We start from the raw sequence: 20,621 nt of genomic DNA on the forward strand, positions 1-20,621 counted from the left end.
CAGCACTACAGTCGACTTGATAAGGGGCAGTTACATCAACAGCTTTAACAACAGTACTAGACATTTTATAGGGAGGCAGTCGAGGAATAATTAACCACCTTTCTTATATATTATAAAATAAATAAGTCCATCTGTACAGATGCAGCTTTGGGGTATCCAGTGTTACAAAAATGGTTATAACAATTATACTGACTTATGCTGGGTGTAGTGCTAGGTAACATGTCCTTTACTGTCAACTTCATCTTGGGTAACTAAGAAAAATAGTTAGGCTTTATCATGAAATATTTTTCTAGCTATCAGAAAAGATGGACTCAACAGTCCCACTGTACTGGAGGTGAATAAAGTTAGAGAAAATCCAAACATCCAGGTTCAAAATACACATTGTACTGCTGTGCTTTTGTTAATGGTTTTACATTGTTCTTCTATTTCCCATGTATTCTCTGCCAGTGGCAAGGCTTAGTACTGTGAAATATTTCATGAAATAGAAGTAGAAATGTGCTCATTTGAAGTCCAGGCTGGAGGGAGGGGGTTTCTTCCACAGAATAGGAAGAAGTGTTAGGCCCTACTTTCCAGCTAGTGGAGGCGGGTTATCCTTTCTGTTGGATCCAGCTTCCAGTTACCAGAAAGGTACTTCGTGGTACAATAACTATTTAACAGGTGTGGCTATTTAACTTTTCTGCAGTTATTTTTTAATAGAATGTAATGTACCCGACTTGCATACTATGCTTTTAGGAATGTCATATACTTTATTTGCTCTTTTTTCATAGCTGGCAAAATACTGTTTTATGTGAACAGTGTTTGAGTGTTGCATATCTAGTGTACACAAAAGCAATCAAGTAGTATCAGTCTTAATCTGATATTAGCTGTTCTGGGCTACTTTGGTTTATTTATTCTATTGCTACTGTTTCAGACAATGTCAGTCAATGAAATCTATGAAATGGATTACCAAATTGTAAAAAGGAAAATTGCACTGGTCACTGAGAATTGGAAGTAATTCACCGTTGGGCATTCTGTGTGCCTCATGAATATTTGTCATCTTTTGCTCTTTAAAACATAGCAATACAAATTGGTTTGGATTCTTTGACAGTATTAATAAGAACACACCTAGTTCTTATTTAGTTTAGGGTGACTCGCTCCCTCCTTAATCAGGAGGTGAAGGAGGAGCCCTTGCAGGGGCGAGCCGAGGAGTTTAGCTATCATCTGACGGACAAAATCGCTCAGATTCGAGCCGGTTTGGATTCTGACTGGGCAGAGACTGACGGGGAGGAATCGAGCGGTCTAGAGAATGTTACCTGGGGTGAATTCGATCCTGTGACCCCAGATGAGGTGGACAGGATCATGAGGAGACTGAGTTCTGCCACGTTTATTGGACCCGTGCCCCTCCTGGCTGGTATATGCAACCCGGGAGGAGACACGAGGCTGGTTCCAGGCAGTAATAACTGCTTCCTTGAGGGAGGGTACCTTCCCTGCCGCCTTGAAGGAGGCGGTGGTGAGGCCCCTCCTCAAGAAGCCTGCCCTAGACCCAGCTATTTTGAACAACTATCGTCCAGTCTCCAACCTTCGCTTTCTTGCGAAGGTGGTTGAGAACGTGGTGGCACTTCAGGTCCCTCTGTTCCTGGAGGAAACTGATTATCTGGACCCATACCAATCGGGCTTCAGGACCGGGTACAGCACGGAGATGGCATTGGTTGCGGTGGTGAATGATCTCTGCCGGGCTCGGGACTTTTTCTTTCCACCCTGAACCAACCCAGTGATGCCCTCGACATGATGTCCCGTTGCCTGGAAGCGGTCCGGGTTTGGATGGGGAGAAACAGGCTTCGTCTCAATCCTGCCAAGACTGAGTGGCTGTGTATACCGGCATCTCAGACTAACCAATCTTTTCCATCCTTAACTATGGGGGGTGAGGTGTTACCCCCCGTTGATAGGGCCCGCAACTTGGGTGTCCTCCTGGATTCACGGCTCAGTTTGGAAGATCATATAGGAGCCGTGGCCAGGGGAGCTTTTGCCCAGGTTCGCCAGTTATGGCCCTATCTGGACCGAGATGCCCTACGCACAGTCACCCATGCGCTCGTGACCTCCCGGCTAGACTACTGCAATGCTCTCTACATGGGGCTGCCCCTGAGGACCACTCGGAGGCTTCAACTGGTGCAGAATGCAGCCGCGCGAGTTGTAATGGGAGTCTCCTGATACTCCCATGTAACACCTCTTCTCCGCGAGCTGCATTGGCTTCCAGTTGCCCTCCGGGTGAGATTCAAGGTGCTGGTGATGACCTATAAAGCCCTAAATGGCATGGGCCCGGATTATCTAAGGGAGCACCTGCTGCCAGCATCAATTTCCCATCGTCCTGTGCGCTCCCACAGGGAGGGCCTCCTCAGGGTACCACCAGTCAAGGATTGCCGACGGGCGATCCACAGGGGGAGGGCGTTCTCTGTGGGCACGCCTGCCCTATGGAATCAACTGCCAACGGAACTCCGGACTGCCCCCGACCTTCGTTTATTTCGCCGGGACCTAAAAACCTGGCTCTTTGAACTATCTGGTCTGGACTGAGGGGTTTAATGTTTTTAAATTGTGATTTAATTTTTGTGGCTAGACTTAATTTAATTTATTTTAATTTATTTTAATTTTATATTGGATTGTTTTTAAATTTTGCCTTGTAAACCGCCCTGAGTCCTTTGGGAATAGGGCGGTATATAAACCAAATAAATAAATAAATAAATAAATAAATAAATAAATAAATAAATAAATATTACAAATGTACATGAAGAATTCCTTTACATTTCAATAATGGTGAAATTATTTTTATTGATCCCTCTGAAAATGTTTTTGTATCAACTTACTTATGAAACAGGGACATGGTGGCTCAGTGGGTTAGGACGCTGAGCTTGTCGATCAGAAGGTCGGCAGTTTGGCGGGTCGAATCCCAAGTGCCGTGTAACAGAGTGCCTGTTACTTGTCCCAGCTTCTGCCAACCTAGCAGTTCGAAAGCACATAAAAATGCAAGTAGAAAAATAGGGATCACTACGGTGGGAAGGTAACAGCGTTCCATGCGCCTTTGGCGTCTAGTCATGCTGGCCACATGACCACGGAGACGTCCTCGGACAAGCGCTGGCTCTTCGGCTTTGAAACGGAGATGAGCACCGGCCCCTAGAGTTGGAAACGACTAGCATGCATGCGCGAAATAAGTTAGTTAGTGATCTAAGCAACTATTTAAGGATAGATATATTCAGTTATGCTGCAATATTGACAATGTTTTTAATTTATTCAATTTTGAAAAGTTGGTTAGATGGACAGATTGTTCATCCTATTGTTTTGCAGTGTTTTGACCAGTGTTCCTTTATTTTTTTCATTTCTGTGTGGTAGCATGGATGGATTTCGAGTAGTGAAACTCAATGAAGTAATTCGACAGATGGATGTAGTCATAACCTGCACAGGTAAAGCATTCTGAGAAGGACAAGTAATGTCCCTGTTTTAAGTTCACATTATTTCCCAGCAGTGAAATTTTAAAATTCTGATTTTCTATTTTTGGATGGTTAAAGATTAGACTTCCCTCCTCAAAGCTCAATGTTAAAATAATGTAAGAATCTTCAAAGAAAGTGTTGTTGATTATATAACTTGCTGTTTTGTTCTATATGTAAGATTAGAATTAAAAATTTAGGGACATGCAAGGAAAAATAGGATAGCTAAAGTAAATCAACAGCTTGCTTTAGATGCCTTTTTTCAATGTAGGGAATAAGAATGTGGTGACAAGAGAACATTTGGATCGAATGAAGAATAGTTGCATTGTATGCAACATGGGACATTCCAACACTGAAATTGATGTGGTGAGTATTTATAATCCTTGGTTTCTCTTTTCTCTTCTCCCAATGAAGTATTGTAGATGAACCTCTCTGAATGTTTCCTTTCTCAGGCTAGTCTTCGTACTCCAGAACTTACATGGGAGCGGGTACGTTCTCAGGTGGATCATGTAATCTGGCCTGATGGCAAGCGAGTTGTTTTACTAGCTGAGGTATGTGTAGAAAGATTCAGGTATGTCTTAAAACTGCTTCTCAAGATCCAAGATAGTGAAAAATAGCATGGTGTGGTACCTAGCTATAAATCATTACACATAAATGGTTCTGGCAAACAATTATGGAACTGAAACAAAAAGCTGTTTTTTTCTGTACAATTCCGGGTATTTCGGTTATGCAGAAATGCAAAGCCAACAAGATCAATGTGGATATGAACGAAGTATTGTCCTCAGTTTTAATGGCTCTAATCCATGTTTACCCTTTGCGGTTATCTCAGAGGTGTTTTGTTTGTTTTTTTTAACATAGGGGCGACTTCTCAATCTAAGCTGTTCAACTGTTCCTACTTTTGTCCTGTCCATTACGGCTACCACTCAGGTATTCAGTTGCCAATACTTAACTCAGATGTATTTTTAGTATTTTTAAGACTCTGCCTTATTCTGCATTTGCAATGTATTGTGAAGAAAGAAAATCGAAGAAATCTGTACATAATATAGATTATCTGTATTAGCATACATATGAAACATATACATTCTGCAGCAGTCACCCAAGAATAAATTTCCTACAATTCAGGCTTTGGATACAAATGTTTAGTTACAAATAAGTAAGGTGACTTGCATCTGAAAAGCAAGTGAGTAACTGCAGGAAGCAGAATTTGCTGGTTGTTGAAACCCCACCCATTACTTATTTGAAAAGTGTCCAGCTTTCTTTTTATTTATTTATTAAATGTCATATATTTCTTTCTGAATTTTCCCATCCCTGCCCACATGTGTATCAGGTGTTTTATTATAAGAAAAGTTTAAGTTCCTTGAGATGTGAAACCTCATCCCTGCATAATGAATCCTTAGGTAATATATTAAAGCTACTATCTTATTCCAATGCTTTAATTGTCATCTTTAAAGGCAGCTAATTGTCCATTGTTTTGGTACTTATGCCTTTGAAAACATATTTGATTTGTGTAAAAACTATACATGTAAAATAGCTTCAGTTACACATCTCAGTTTACTACAGTTAACTTAATAACATGTTCTCATTTTTCCCCAAATTGCTGCTTTTCCATTTTGGGCAAAATATAGAGATATTGATCACTTCCCTTTCATTTAGATTGTATTATGTCTACAATAAAAATATAATTCTATCTGTCTGATGATATATAATAGTATTTTAGCACTTTCTTCAGTTATCCATAAATGCTAGGAGTCCCACAGTGCAGCATTTAATGCATGTTTACTATTTGTAATTAAATGTTTTTATCATTGGGCATATCAGAGCCTAAATATAAACTCTGCAGTTACTGTTAATTTCAGCATCTCTCTGATCTTAATAGGCTCTGGCTTTGATTGAGCTTTACAATGCCCCTGAGGGAAGATACAAACAAGATGTATATCTGTTGCCTAAGAAGATGGGTAAGTAAATAATCATTGACTTCTTAGTTGCAATTCATTGATTATTGAATTGTATTTAAAGACCCCTTGAAATGTAAGCCATATCTGTCTGTCTATTTATCTATCTATCTGTAGTTTGGTATACTTTTGATTTGTATTATCTATTCATTTCATATTAGACCACTGAGTCTTAAGCCACTTTAATTCTCATGTTTTTATAAATAGCTTTTTTATTGAAATAATTTAATTACTTTTTATCTAGTGCATTTTATTTTATTATTTACATTTTGAATTTAATATAAACTTGGCATCCCAAAGGTGCCTTTTCATGAAGCAATTAGACTTTCTTGTTTTTCTTTGAAGACGTTTCACTTCTCATCCAGGAAGCTTCTTCAGCTCTGACTCTATGGTGGGGAATCGAAAGATTTATACTCCTTGCAAACAGCTGGTCATTTGCATTCTTTTAGAGGTCATTGAGGCACCTGGAGGTTTATCTGTGTTGTCAGGGTCACCTGAGTAGTAGCAATCGTGATGACACAGATAGCCTCCAGGTGGCCTCAATGACTCAGAAAGAATGCAAATGACCAGCTGTCTGCAAGGAGTATAAATCTTTCCATTCCCCACCATCCAATCAAAGCAGAGGAAGCGTCTTGGATGAGAAGTGAAAGTCCACTTGCCTCATGAAAAAGTACCTTTGGGATAACTATGACCTCGATGACTGAAAATCTCCATAAACTTGGCATGCAGTTAAAACTATCAGATAATAGGATGTGTTTAAAAGCATTGCCAGCACTAAAATAAGAAATTTGAAAAAAGGAAATTGCATAAAATCTGAGGAAATTGCAAAAATGTTTTCATGGGGCACTAATGAAGCTGATTAGTACGCTAATGAAACATCTTCAATTTGAAAAATACAAAGAAGCAGCAACTACTATGCTTTTCTAGAATTAAAAAATATTTTTTATTCAATATTGAGTTTAGAATGTCAAGATCTTTTTACCTCTTAAATTATAATGTCCATTTCAAAATCAAAATGTGAAAGAATAAAAAGATCCATATTAGAATGTCAAGGGAGCAAAAATCACGAAAATACTCAGTGTATTATCCTTCTGCCTCAGTGTTTATGCAATCTGTAATAATGGCGCTGCTAGACCTTGCAGAGGGCCTCATCTAGAGACTAATGTTGGAGGGACTATTTTCCAGATTAGCTTCTTAAAAGCTTTGAGGTGGAATAAACAATTTTGTTTTTTAAAAAAGCTTAAACTAATAGCTGTCTGTCTTCCTAGATGAATATGTTGCCAGCTTGCATCTGCCATCATTTGACGCTCATCTGACAGAACTCACAGATGATCAAGCAAAATATTTGGGACTCAATAAGAATGGGCCCTTCAAACCAAACTATTATAGGTAAGATCTCCATGAGATAAAATGAGAGACTTAATGGCTGTACTTTATTACAACAGAATGAATAGAAGAGTGTTATCATTTCTTAGTGATAAGCTATTGTTGGCTTTTTTATCATTCCCAGCCTGATAATGTGGTTATAAATGCTGAAAGAAAAGGCTGTATTTTATTTAAATATAGATAAAATGTAAAACAAATAGACTTAATTGTCTATAGTGCTATTTTTTTGCATTAAACAAAGAAAGATTACATTTGCACCTTGCTTAACTTTGTCTTTTTTCCCGTTTTTTGCTGTAGGTACTGATGGACCATAATGCTGAAGAACCAGACCACATAACATACACAAGAGCTTTAGCAGAAATATTTTTAAATAACTTTTTGTGTGTCACTTTGGAAGACTTTTGTTTTATTCATGTGATTATATAATCCTGTCCAATTCTTTTTAATATTTCCCTGTCTCAGTATCGACCCTGCAAACAATTTGGGATTCCTTGCTACACCACCACAGAAGTAATGTGGTTTTAATTCTCTTCCTCTGGTACTGGGGAGATGATTTCCACTGGTTATGTGGGGCATTCTTTTCATGTGATTTTATTTTTTAATTTAAAAATTTCAGTGCACCTTAGTTGTAGCTGGCAAAACTGCAGAATATTAAGAGTACTATTTTTTCTGTGTGAAAATTAATTGCAAATTCTAAATTGCCTTAATGAGCCCCTATTTATTAGCTGCTACATCAGTGTTCCTTCTCCTCCATGGGAACAGACTTGACACCTTGTGGCCAGTTGGGCTATAGGTGTATATTCCACAAATGCCTACTCTTCATTCTTTATGTGGAAAAAATGTCCTTTTGATTTCAGTAGGACAATATCACCTATTATTTATGATCAATTAAGACATTTTTTCCTACTTCAAGTATAACTGCATGCCTGGTTATACTAAATGTAGGCAGTTTTAACTTCTCTTTTTAAGTTGCTAGGGTGCTAAACTGAATTGAAATGGATACGGCTATCCATTGTCTAGCATTTCAATTTTCAATTATTTTATTTTATGCTGCTTTAAATCAAGATGTACCCATATCAAATTCTTAAAGGCTGTGGTTTAAAATAATTTGCTTCTGGTTCGAAAAACTAGAGACTATTTTAGTTAATACTTAGCAGAATTTTGGGACCACCACCAATCAGATCAGCCCTCTTGAATTGAGATGTCATCTTACATTTTCCATTCCTTCATTCACATAGCGCAGGAAACATTTGAATGATCATTCATGGTAGGTTTTAAGATCCTAGAGAGAGTTACTCATTGTGTAAGGCACTTCTCTCCATCTTCAGGCTCTTATTTGTACCAAATGAACAGTGCAGGTGGATCCCTTTCCATTGGCACTACTATTTCAAGTGCTCTGCTGGTTTAATTTTTTTATCCTAGTAGTTAGTATATTCTGTCCAGTTAATATGATGCACTGGTATCTCCTGTGAGATTATAGTACAACCCAGGTTTCATATTACAGTGCCATGAAATAGAGAGGGAAAGGAGCTTCAGGATTAGGAAAAGCAAGTGTTAAGTGAAAGATAAGTGATTCAAGCCAATTGCTGGGGTCTGATCTGCTGAAGTATCAAGGGATAGCATCAGTGAGCCAGAGATTTTGTGAACATAATGACCAACTTTGTTTTCCCCCCCCCGCCTTTTTATGTAATCTTGTGGAAAACTAGATGTAAATATTGAAGATATTATTAGCTCCTTCATAGGTTTTACCCCACTGTTGTATGATAAAGGCCTTTTGGTAGTTAGTCCTTCACTGAAGAGAGTAAAGCACTTATAATTTGACGAGGACCCTGAGATACCAAACATTTGACCATTCATCATGCTTGCTCTCTATTTTTAAACGACTCTCTCAATAAGTATCCAAATAAATATTTCTTTTTGGCAGTAACATAGTGACATCTACTAGCCTTGCAGAATAATGCTGGAAATTGACTTTTTGTAGAGAAGCTTACTCTGCCTTGAGATGTCCATAGTCCCCTCCGTTTCATAATCTGACTTTAAGTATGTCCAGGCCAAATTATTGTTTTCTTGATCGTACAATAATCCCATCTTGAACAAACATACTTTTTTTCCCCCAAATATTTCATTGGGATGATATCTTGAATTTTATTTTTTACTTTTCACAGCACTCTTACAATTTCTTCTAACTGAATTAGGTAAATCCAGCAGAGTGTATTCCAGAAAGACCTCCGGAAGTTTAGGAGGACTTTTTCATTCCATTTCTCTGCCTCTATGTTGCAATGTCGATAAATATCTTAGCTAAGGGCTCCATCTCTGTATAAGCCATGAAATAAATTCTCATACCTAGCAACACCTCAGTTCAATCAGAGGGAGCATGTTATAGCATTAGTCCAGATGGGGATAGGTTTATTTTGTATATGAATGATTTTTAATGAATGCAATATTAATAATCCTTGCAAATGAGCAATAATCATTACGCAAAGTCTGAATAAATGATTAGAAAGCTATCTCTGGCTTCAGTACTCTTTTCTTCCGCTTAAGTAATGCCATATTACCGTTACCTCTTTGTAACTGGTAACCTATTCATCCTTTTTTGAACAGAGTAAAAGAAGTATGGATTGAGGAAGATATACTGTATTTTTCTGCCTTGAGGCATACCTATCCTTTCCTCCCCTAACAAATTTTGTGGGGGGAAAATAACTTGTGTTGTGCTAGCCTCAGAAACTATAAAACATCAAGGGAAAATATCAGTGCTTAAATCTATCTAGAAAACACATGCGGTAAATCTAAGCTAATTCTCATTAATCAGCATGGTTCCTTTTGTTATTGCCAGTAGTCTTATTATACAGTGTATAACTTGATCCAAAGAATAACTTAAACTAATGAAAATTATTAAAGTTCATCTAAGATAGATTTATAGATTGGATACTGCTTGAATATTCACTTCTATAAAAGTATGCTGTTCAAAACAAAGAATATAAATTCATGCTTAACCTAAAATTGGTTTGAATCATCCCCTGGTCATGCTTTTTCAGATAAAAAGGTAGGTTTGCCATATCATCTATGCAGAGGTTGAGATATTGTTGAGAAGTTTCCAGGTGTGTTGCATTAATGTTTTTTTTAAGTGGCCTTTCAATTGAGCTGATGACTTTACCTTCTCAGTTTAACCTACCAGCCCTAGATTTCATCTTGCCTTCCCATCCAAATATTAACCAAGTATTAACCTGCTTAGATCTTCTAGATCAGTTGGGTTAACTAGATGCTGCCACCTGGCTGAGCAGAAATAAAAATGAAATGTCCTTAACTTGAACTTAGCTCCTGGTGATGTCATGGAAAAAGACATGGAGTTTTCTTGGCACCAGTATAGAGGTGGTTCCCACTGCTAACTTCTGAAGTTCTGTGGTATTTTTCTTTCAACTTCCCACTCTAGCTTTCAATTCTAAAATTTGTTAACAGTTTATCTTATAAAAACTATAGAAATAAACAATACAGAAAATGTGATACAGCATACATATTTGCTTCATCTTAATAAAGGAACAGAGAATGAAAATGGGGGTTAACAGATTTTAAAGGATGCAACAAGATCTGAAAGTTCTGGGAAGAGTAAAATGCCTCATACAAATTCATCTGAAGCAAACATTCTGTTACTACAGGTCTACTCTTAAAAGTGGTTCTTTCACCAGGCCTCTAATGATTTTAGGGCCCAGAAAAGTTAATAACCGGCTTTTGGTTTCTAAACTGTAAAGACCTGTAAAAGCCTTCAGAGGCATGCAAGAGTGATGGGTAGTACAAAAAACTGATAAGTCAAATCTAGATCTTTGTATTTGAGAGTTACATGTTAAGATTTTTAAATTTTTGCAAGCCTAAAAAAGTACATGAATTCGTAAAAGAATATGGAGATCAAAATTATAAATGAACATTTTGGAAATCCTTTGATAGGAAAAAAAAGAAAAGAGGTACAGAACAATTAGAAATATAAATGACTTGGAAATCTAAAAAAGCATGAATAAAGTAGGGCTTGATACTAGGAAGTTTAAAAACCGCAGCCATAAAACCAAGAATGATTCTGGCCAGTGTAGCAATAGCTTATCTATGGTAACATATGGGCTTGGTTTTGATTAGCATTCTGGCTGTACCAATTCAAACTGGGGATTTTGCTATATATTGCAAACATGTGTCTCCACATTAGAAATACTAGTAAGTATACACTTTGTATTGCTTCAAAATTCAGTATAATGTTCTAAATGCTGTTCCTACTCCACAAGCCAATATAATGCATATTGTAATATGTGGATGTTTTGGAATGTTGGTTTCTCCTATACAAGAAAGCATGACCTGAGCAGAAGTAACTTGTATTCAACTCCATTTTTAATTCCACTGTGTGTGAACATCATAAGAATTAGGAAGCACAAAAATTGCAAAAAACATTTTCCTTAAATTGCAGTATTTTTGTAACTATAGTGTAAATAAATCTCAGTTGACTGCAGTCCTATTTCTCTAAATATTCCTTCAGCATACTGACTTTATTCAACCTCTGGTGCTTTCATTTACCACCCCTTTGTCTGATGCTACACACATACTATTACAGCAGTGGTGGTAATATGTTCACACAGAATAGTGTTTCTGTATGTAAGCAATTTCCAGATGTGTAAAACTTGTAACTCCCAGATTTCTCCAATCAGCATTTTATTGCAAAGAATTCTGGGACTGTAAATTAATGTATCTGGAACTTGTCCAGATTGGAAAACAACTTAAACTATCCAAAGGAAACAGTAGCCAGGATGTAGTCATATTGTAGCAGCCAGCAGCACTTTGTACATTTTATAAGCGAATTTTTCCAGTGTACATTTTGAACTGGAGACTAGCACATGGTAGCTAAAAATACATACCAGTTTATTGACAAAGCTGGAGGCGAAGACAAATTTTAAGAGATAAATCAGCCATATTATCCCAAATTATATTTGCTGCAAGCCAAACAGATTATTCAGCAGGACGGTGAAGTAATATAGATTTGAAGAGCAAAATGTGATTTGGCAAGGCAACATTCCAAAACTGTCAAACAATGTATCTTCTCCCAAAGATGCCCACAAATCACATTTCACCTTTCAAATCCAGGTCGCTGTATAGCCATATTTTATGGTACTGCTCCATTTTTTGGAACTTGAAATTTGATAATGTAGCCTTTTAAGAAGCACACATGAATAAATAAAAACTTACATCATCTGGTATACCTAAAGTTTGGCTTCCAGTAAGTTTCCATCTGCCTAGAAATATAAATGCTTAGTGTTAATAAAATATCTCATCACTTAATTTTGAATTGGGTGTTAACAGATGAATTAACTCTTCATAGCTGCAAAATAAAAGGCACAAAATTTTGAGCTCCGTTAAGGCTTACATTTTTACATTTAATCAGAAAATACTTTTTCTACTAATATATGTATAATATTTCTCTTGGTGTGTATCAGCCCAATTTCAAATACCACGTTCACACTGAATACTCACTCACCTACTTAGAAAACCATTTGTGTTCGGCTTGTTATATTTTAATAGGGCTACTGTATTAAACCCGGATAAGCGTTAGGTAGCAGCAAAAAGGGCTTGGATTTTATTTACTCCAGATAGTGGCCGTCCCAATTTATACAGGACCTAAGGCTTCGCTCCCCTGGCAAATGTCATTATAACAAGATATTTTTAAGTAATACAATAAACGGTAAAAAATTTTTTAACAAGGCTACATGGACCAACCTTACTATATTTCTGTTGCATACTACCACTTTTTAAGGTAAATCTGCACGTCTGCCTGGATTGCAAAAATCCACACGGCCACGAGATTGCAAGGGTTAACTTCCAACGGTCATTCGGATTCTTGCAACCCAGTGCTTGTAATTCGACTTCATTTCGGCAGAACGGCAGGTCCAAAGATTTAGTTGACTACACTCGTAAGCTAATGCGGGATACCCGCAACAATGTCACTTAAAAGGCTCTGCGAACCACAGAAGGGTAGGTCTAAACAGCTAGAACAGTTAGAACAATTAACCAGTGGAACAACCTGCCTCCAGAGGTGGTGAATGCTCCAACACTGGAGGTTTTTAAGAAGAGACTGGACAGCCATTTGCCTGAAATGGTATAGGGTTTCCTGCCTGAGCAGGGGGTTGGACTAGATGACCTCCAAGGTCCCTTCCAACTTTATATTATTATTATTATTATTATTATTATTATTATTATTATTATTATTATTATTATTATTATTATTATTATTATTATTTTATTATTATTATCTCGGCGTTAGGCGCGAGGCAACTAAGATGACTTCCGCATTCGTTCCGCGTTCTCTCCTACACTACTACAGTACCTTAAAACAGATTGCAGCAACGCTCAAGATGGCACCTTGACAAAGCCGCCCCCTCAACCGCCGCGCTCAAGATGGTGACGTTTCCTCTGAGATTCCCGCGCCGCGCCTCTCACTTGACGCGAGAGCTGCCGGCCCGTCGTGATGGAGCCGGGCGGCGGTGGCGGCGGTCCGGGCTTGCTCATTGTCAATAACAAACAACGGAGCGGAGGACTTGGACTCACCACGACGACGCCTCCGCCGCCGGCAGGAGGGAAAGGCCGGGAGCCTAATCGTAACCAACGTAAAGACTCGGAGGTTAGGCGGAGCGGGCGGGCGGGGAGGGGAGGCGGCACGGACTTGCCCACCCGCCTCTTGGGGATGATGCCAGGGAGACGGTAGCTACCCTCCCCGCCGCCGGAGTGATTTGATTTGGCGGTGGCCTCTGAGTCTCTTAAGGGGTTGCGAAGGGCGAACAGGATCGCTTTGAGAGTCCTCGTTCTGCTGGCGGGCGTGGGGTTTTTATCATCAGTTCTCCGCCTCTCTTTCAAAGGCCCCTCAGCCGCCTCCGCACAAGTTTTGTCCCTTCTTCGCTCAGACTAAAGCAGGGGTCTTCAAACTTGGCCCTTTTATGACTTGTGGACTTCAACTCCCAGAGTTCCTCAGCCAGGCATGCTGGCTGAGGAATTCTGGGAGTTGAAGTCCACAAGTCATAAAAGGGCCAAGTTTGAAGACCCCTGGACTAAAGGCTTGACCAGGTAGCCCCCCTAGAACAGGGTTCCCCAAGCCGGGCAACTTTAAGATGAGCGGACTTCCAATTCCCAGAATGCCAAGATTGGAAAACACCGCACTAGAGTTTGGTTTGTCGGTCTGACCTGCTTCAATACACTACAGAGCTCTCTTCCTTAAAGGAAGAAAAAAAAGCTCTATCCTAATTGTCTAAATAACAGAATGTCAAGAATTTGTAGTTCTATCGTAAATAATATTGTACTGAAATGACAATCTATCAACATGCGTAACAGCACAATAAAAAGGGGGGGGGAAATACAATGGAAAAAATAGCTCTCCCCTCAGTCTCTGGGCGTGAGTAGTTTACAAGGGGAGGGAGGGTGAAGAATGAAAGTCTTCATCTGGAAATAGCCTATTAAAATTAGTGGGTTTGGTTTTGAGGATAGAGTAGCACCGTAGAGCCTGCAGAGGATGTTTGTTCTGGCAAGCCTAAATGGGGCATAAGTGACTGAGCAAAGTAGCAAATCGCCTTGGGGGAGAGTAAAAAATAAAGACTGGAGGTTTTTGGTTTTGAGCTGTGCTCCACTCCTAGTGAAAGTACTCCTTGTGTACATATGAGTTAGCATGGTAACAGTGAAACTATATGGGGAAGGTTTAGTTTACTTTAATTTTTTTTTGTGGAAAACAATTTAGTTAAGCTTTTTCTTCCAGGGCTATTCAGAATCACCAGATTTTGAGTTTGAATATGCAGATGCCGACAAGTGGACCGCTGAGCTCTCAGGTAAAGCAGGAATTGCTTGAGTTCCTTTGCTTATATCTGTATAACACAAAAGTTAAAGCAGTTGCTATAATTTGTAGTGCTCAATAGGCTTCAGATTCAAAGTGAACAAGGTTAGGCATGCTTGTAAGCAGCTGTCAGCAACTGAGTAAACCAAGCATTATTTCCTGAATCACGGTGCAGCTCAGAGTGACTGACAGGTGCAGCAGGAATGTGCTCATCCACTCCTTTGAACCTGAAATGCAATGTAGACTATTAATTTCCACTGCCAGTTTCATGTTACTAGTTAATTTTGCATAATTTTTTATGAGGACTGCTTTATAAAGTTTTGGTGAAGAAATAACATTCACATGAAAGTTTTCATTTGTCATTTCTTTCGTATAGGTAATCCTCAACTTACAACTGGTTGCTTAATCACCACCAAAGTTATGACAGACTTTAAAAAAGGTTTCTTACAACCTGCTGCAATCCCCATGGTCACATAATCACACTTTGGGCACTTAGTAATCTGCTTGCATTTATGACTGATTGCAGCATCCCATGGTCACATGATGTGATCTGCACAATTATTTTTGTCATTTTCCAGCAAAAGCCCATTGAATATGCTGGATTTGCATAATGACCATACGATTCCTTTAACAACTATGTAATTCACTTAAAGATCAATCACTTTACGATTGTTGTAAAACCAGTTGTAATACTGAGTCTGGTGCCTTGACCTTTAACTGTAGTAGCCACAACCTAATTCTGGGCTTCTTTGTGATTGTAAGTCAAGGACTACCTGTGTGATTTAAGTTGTACAAAATGTCAAGTCCCTTCTCTTCTTTGTTTTTCAACTTCAGCAAAGTGAATTGCTGGTGGGAGATCATCTGAACGGTTCCTCTTTAACCCCATGCTGTTTGGGGAATCCCCATAACTTCATTAAGATTGTCTTCTTAGTAAAAGAAAAGATTTCTATCATACTATTTTGAATCTAGCCTTATTTTATAGTACTTTCATAAAAGGGAAATATAATCAGTACACAGTTAAGAATTAGAACTGAATATTTAAACTGTTATTAAAGTTTGGCTGTTAACCAACATGTGAAGATCTTGTTTAAAAAAAGCCAACACAGTGCTAGGCTGCATTAACAGATCACGTGAAGTACTAATACCACGTGATCACGTGAAGTACTAATACCACTTTACAATGCCTTGGTAAGGCCACACCTGGAATACTGTATCCAGTTTTGGTCACCACGATGTAAAAAAGATGTTGAGACTCTAGAAAGGCTACAGAGAAGAGCAACAAAGATGATTGGGGGACTGGAGGCTAAAACATAGGGAACGGTTGCTGGAATTGGGTATGTGTAGTTTAACGAAGAGAAGGGCGAGGGGTGACATGATAGCAGTGTTCCAATATCTCAGGGGCTGCCACAAAGAAGAGGGAGTCAAACTATTCTCCAAAGCACCTGAAGGCAGGACAAGAAGCAACGGATGGAAACTAGTCAAGGAGAGAAGCAACCTAGAACTAAGGAGAAACTTCCTGACAGTTAGAACAATTAACCAGTGGAACAACCTGGCTCCAGAAGTGGTGAATGCTCCAACACTGGAAGTTTTTAAGAAGAGACTGGACAGCCATTTGTCTGAAATGGTATAGGGTTTCCTGCCTGAGCGGGGGGTTGGACTAGATGACCTCCAAGGTCACTTCCAACTTATTATTATTATTAAAATCTGTTTTCAAATCATCTTTGTGTTACCTCTGGTGGATTACCATCTTTTCCTGCTTGCTTGTCGGGTGTTGGAACAGAGTTGTCTGGGATGATGCACCCTACTTGAGCCTAATTAAGCTTGGTAAAACTAAACTTTGACATCAGTTGAAGATGTCAAGTTATCTTTCAATGCTAAACTCTTAAAATGGATAGACGTGTATAAAATGAACTGCCAAGAGTCCCTTCTATTTGAAATAAAGGTCTAGTGTTATAAAGTAATGAGCTTTTGTTCCCTCTTTGCAGAACTGTACAGTTATACTGAAGGTCCTGAATTCCAACTCAATAGAAAATGCTTTGAGGAAGATTTTAGGCTGCATGGTAAGACTAATTACTTTTTCCTCCTTGAAATGTCCTGTAGGCTTAGTCTGTATATACTGTATTTGAAATGGGATGAAAGTTGATTATTTTAGTATCAAGTATGGTTGTTTTTTTCCATTTTCATGAATCTTTCACTTTATTTTAGCAAAATCTTAATACATTTGTGTTTTAAATAAATCATAAGCTCCAAAATTTGGGGAAATTCAGTGAGTAAATAAATAGATAAATAAAATGGCTGTACCAGCATGGAATGCTTATTGTTATTTGTGTGTATGTGTGAAAAGGTTTGGCATTTCTGAAGCTGAACTATCATCTACTACAGATTTTTGTGATCTGTAATGTTTAGGGTGGGATAGAGGTTTCTTTTTTGTTATGATTTGATGTTAAAACTTTGCAATAATATGAATGGCATATTCATTAGTTTAATAATGTAAAATTAGATCAGGTCAGATCTTGGATGACCTGGCTTCATAGCTTCTGGCCATGTTTACACATTATAAATTTTGTCGATAACACTAAAAATAGTCTAGCCCAAGGTTTAGCAACATAAGATCTTGTAATACCATAAAATAAAGTCTGAAGCTGTCCAAAATTAAAATAAAAATCTAATTTTATTAATTACAGTTGGCCAGAATCTTGTAAGGTCACAAAATTTCATAAGTAAAATGTTGCAACATTTCATTAATGTTACATAAGCTTTTGAGATCTTGGAGGAAATAGCTGAAAGCGCATAAGATTACAACCACTTTTTAAAGGCTATTGCACAACATATTTTTTATTGTTGCAGATAGTTACTTTTTTGAAAAAGGGTCAAAGCTATGTTGTAATTTCAAATACCTTGTATTTCTAGTGTTGGATAAAAAGTGGACAGAACTGGACACTAAACAACATCATACTCATGCTATGAGACTTCTTGATGGCCTTGAGGTCACAGCTCGGGAGAAACGGCTCAGGGTAGCTCGAGCCATCCTCTATGTTGCACAAGGTATGCTTGTATCTTTCAGAGAAACTGCTTAGTCTTAAATACCTACTAATTGTGATATTTTAGAAGAATTTTTTCATACCAATATTTCCTTTCAATAATAAAGAAATGCTAACAAAAATCATCAAAACTTATTTATTTGTATTTACCCTAAATATAAAAGAATTTATACTTCCATTCAGCATAATAACAGAATTACTGGACCAATTTCATTTTTATTCACAGACTTTAGAACTGGATTCTAGAAATACAGTCATAAGCCTAAAGTAATGAAAACTGATCTTTGAGCCTCAACTTTGGGTGCAAAAAGACGCTTCAATTTTTTAATGCAAAACTCTGTGATTTCTAGTTAGTTACATAATAATTAACCTAAATGCATTATCTTGCTTTAATCTCAACATAGGTTCATCTGTATATTGCCCGTGGGGAGTCAGTATAATGAAAACTTCTCAACCCTCATGTTTTATTACCTAATTCTATAACGAATTTCCACTTTGGTCCTAGAAATGGCTTGAAATGGCTGGGATTCCACATACTTTTGGAAAATTGATACCATAACTTCTGTGTTGATATTATTTTACATTTATTTTATTATTTGAATGTTGTACTTTCTCTACTTTTCAGTGTGATCTAACAAGGGCAATCTTTTGTGAAATGAATCATATTTTTATTTCAGGCACATTTGATGAGTGTAGTTCAGAAGCTGAGGTTCAGTTTTGGATGCGATACAACATTTTTCTTCTGCTTGAAGTTGGGACATTTAATGCTTTGGTGGAGCTTTTGAACATGGAGATTGAGTGAGTTTCCTGTTATGACACTGGGGCCTCTGAAAAGAGTGCAGGCTGTTTAGATAGCCTAATTATGATCTGCCTCCTCATGATATATATTTTTACAGCTTATGAAGGAAACAGATGCCAAACCTAACCTGTTATTTGTTCATCCAGTTTTATCTATTTCATAGAAAATTACTTATTTGATACCATAATCAGAGTATAATTTTAAAAAATGCACCATGTTTTCCCGAAAATAAGACCCGGTCTTATATATTTTTTGCCTCCAAAAGAGGCAGTAGGTCTTACTTTCAGGGATGTCATTTTTTTTCCTCACCTCGTAGTGGCGGCATCGACAGCCCCATCTAGCATGAGCCCGTGTGGCTGCTGGCCCACTTCTGTGACCGCATAGCTCGCCACACCGTGCCACTGCCAATGGAGCAGTTGGAAACTGAGGCCCTCTGGGTGAAAAGTGTTTGGGCTCCTATGGGGCGCTCAAACACTTTTTGATTGGAAGGATACTGTAAGATTTGTCTGCTTGCAAATGGGATGGTTGGAAATGGAGCGAATGCCTCGGTTTCCAAGCACCACATTTGCAAGCAGAACAAGCTTCCAGTCTCCCTCTGGGCGAAAAGTGCACAGTGGGTCCGTATCATCTGCCTCGCCAGCTAGAAACCAATCTGGACTAATTAAAAATTCTGTTGAAATAAATATGCGTGCATGTCTTGAGAGGAAGTAAAGGCTGAAAACAGACACAAAAAATACAGGTAATCCTCAGGTTACAATCACTTATTCACTGATCGTAGTTATGATGTTGCTGAATGAGGGATCCTTGTGCTTTACAATCATCACTTCGCTTAGCAGTGGAATTTCTGGTCCCAATTGCCATCATAATCCAGAGATTTCCTGTATAGTTTTGAACAGGGAGATGTATGCGGTCTTATTTAATTTCTGGAAGAGATAATCTGTGGGTTCTGTCATACGCATGTCTGGAACTGAGCTGATAGTTTACTACAGAATGAGGACGTGTGAACAATTTTAATGCGGTTACTCAGAGCCTTGTTTTTGCATTAGTAGGACTAAAGTTCCTAACTGATTATTCAAAAAGTAACTAGAAGTTGCTCCTGAATTTGTAGTAGTTTCATACTATGGAGTAAATGAGTTTTCTCTCAATGGATCCCTTTTAGGTAATCAGATTAACAACTACATTGGGTAACTGCTGTTGGATAAGAGAGGGAATTAGAAGAGGGTGAATGCCCACGGTATCCATGCCATTGTTTGTCTAATATCCAATGTGATGTTAGTTTCAGAAGGTGGTGTGATCTAGAAAGCAGAAATTTCTTTCTCTTTTTCTAGCAACAGTGCTGCCTGTAGCAGTGCAGTGAGGAAGCCTGCTATCTCCCTGGCTGACAGCACGGATTTGAGGTGAGTAATCGCATATCAGTAATCGCACTATCAATAAACTGAGATTTTTTTTGTTTTGTTATAATAACTTGTATTGGTAAAGATAGTTTACGTTTTTTGCTCCATGTTGGATTGATATGTTCTTATTAATAAAAACTGATTTTCAAATTGACATAACTTATTGCATGCCTTTATTGGGGCAGTCAAGAGGAGAAATAGAATAAAGTCAGATGCTGATAGAACATGCTTAAGGTGAATATTGTATACTATGATACATCGATATCTCCTCATCTGTGGATTCACTATGACTTTGTAACAGTTCAGTCTCCCAGAAGACACTGCAAAGCTTTAAATCACACAGCTTAGTGCAGGGGTAAGCAACCTCGGCTGACTCAGGAATTCTGGGAGTTGAAGTCCATGAGTCATAAAAGAGCTGAGGTTGCCTACCCCTGGCTTAGTGAATTCTACTCCTGAGCCTCATTTTTATAGGCATCGAATCTCCCCAAACCACCAAATATAAGTGGTGTATTTTCCTAGCATTCTTGGTGGGAAACCAGCAGGAATGGTTGTGTTTAACCCTCCAACATTTTTTTACATAGCTCACACACTTAACGTTAAATTTTTTGCCACTATTTAGATGAAAAAAATGGATCACATTCAATCTATGACTTCTTCAGAGACATTGTTATATCCATTGCAGCCATCTGTCAGCCACTGCCCATTTAAAAAGGCAATCTTAATTTTTTTTAAAAAACAAACCCTACCACTA

The 20,621-nt window shown here is 38.2% G+C and overlaps 2 protein-coding genes across 4 annotated transcripts in view; both read left to right on the plus strand.

Annotated features, from left to right (window-relative positions):
- Positions 1 to 9,300, plus strand: part of AHCYL1 (adenosylhomocysteinase like 1) — a gene marked incomplete at its 3' end in the record, with an annotated part of 54,505 nt that extends 45,205 nt beyond the window's left edge. Inside the window, exons 11-17 of one of the 2 annotated variants that reach the window (XM_081323181.1) lie at positions 3,361 to 3,431; positions 3,727 to 3,821; positions 3,908 to 4,006; positions 4,314 to 4,382; positions 5,332 to 5,410; positions 6,676 to 6,796; positions 7,091 to 9,300. In XM_081323181.1, coding sequence (XP_081179307.1) covers positions 3,361 to 3,431; positions 3,727 to 3,821; positions 3,908 to 4,006; positions 4,314 to 4,382; positions 5,332 to 5,410; positions 6,676 to 6,796; positions 7,091 to 7,097 — 541 coding nt within the window. Of the gene's footprint in view, positions 1 to 3,360; positions 3,432 to 3,726; positions 3,822 to 3,907; positions 4,007 to 4,313; positions 4,383 to 5,331; positions 5,411 to 6,675; positions 6,801 to 7,090 lie in introns of those variants that run through there. The other variant, XM_081323182.1, reaches the window with a different exon arrangement.
- Positions 9,301 to 13,271: 3,971 nt separating this feature from the next.
- Positions 13,272 to 20,621, plus strand: part of STRIP1 (striatin interacting protein 1) — a 28,437-nt gene continuing 21,087 nt past the window's right edge. The window contains exons 1-6 of one of the 2 annotated variants that reach the window (XM_081325653.1): positions 13,272 to 13,439; positions 14,562 to 14,631; positions 16,622 to 16,696; positions 17,547 to 17,681; positions 18,355 to 18,475; positions 19,805 to 19,873. In XM_081325653.1, coding sequence (XP_081181779.1) covers positions 13,287 to 13,439; positions 14,562 to 14,631; positions 16,622 to 16,696; positions 17,547 to 17,681; positions 18,355 to 18,475; positions 19,805 to 19,873 — 623 coding nt within the window. In that variant the 5' untranslated portion in view covers positions 13,272 to 13,286. The remainder of the gene's footprint in view (positions 13,440 to 14,561; positions 14,632 to 16,621; positions 16,697 to 17,546; positions 17,682 to 18,354; positions 18,476 to 19,804; positions 19,874 to 20,621) is intronic. The other variant, XM_081325654.1, reaches the window with a different exon arrangement.

This window comes from Vipera berus, assembly GCF_964194415.1.
Source record: "Vipera berus genome assembly, chromosome: 3".
NCBI classification, from domain to species: Eukaryota; Metazoa; Chordata; class Lepidosauria; order Squamata; family Viperidae; genus Vipera; species Vipera berus.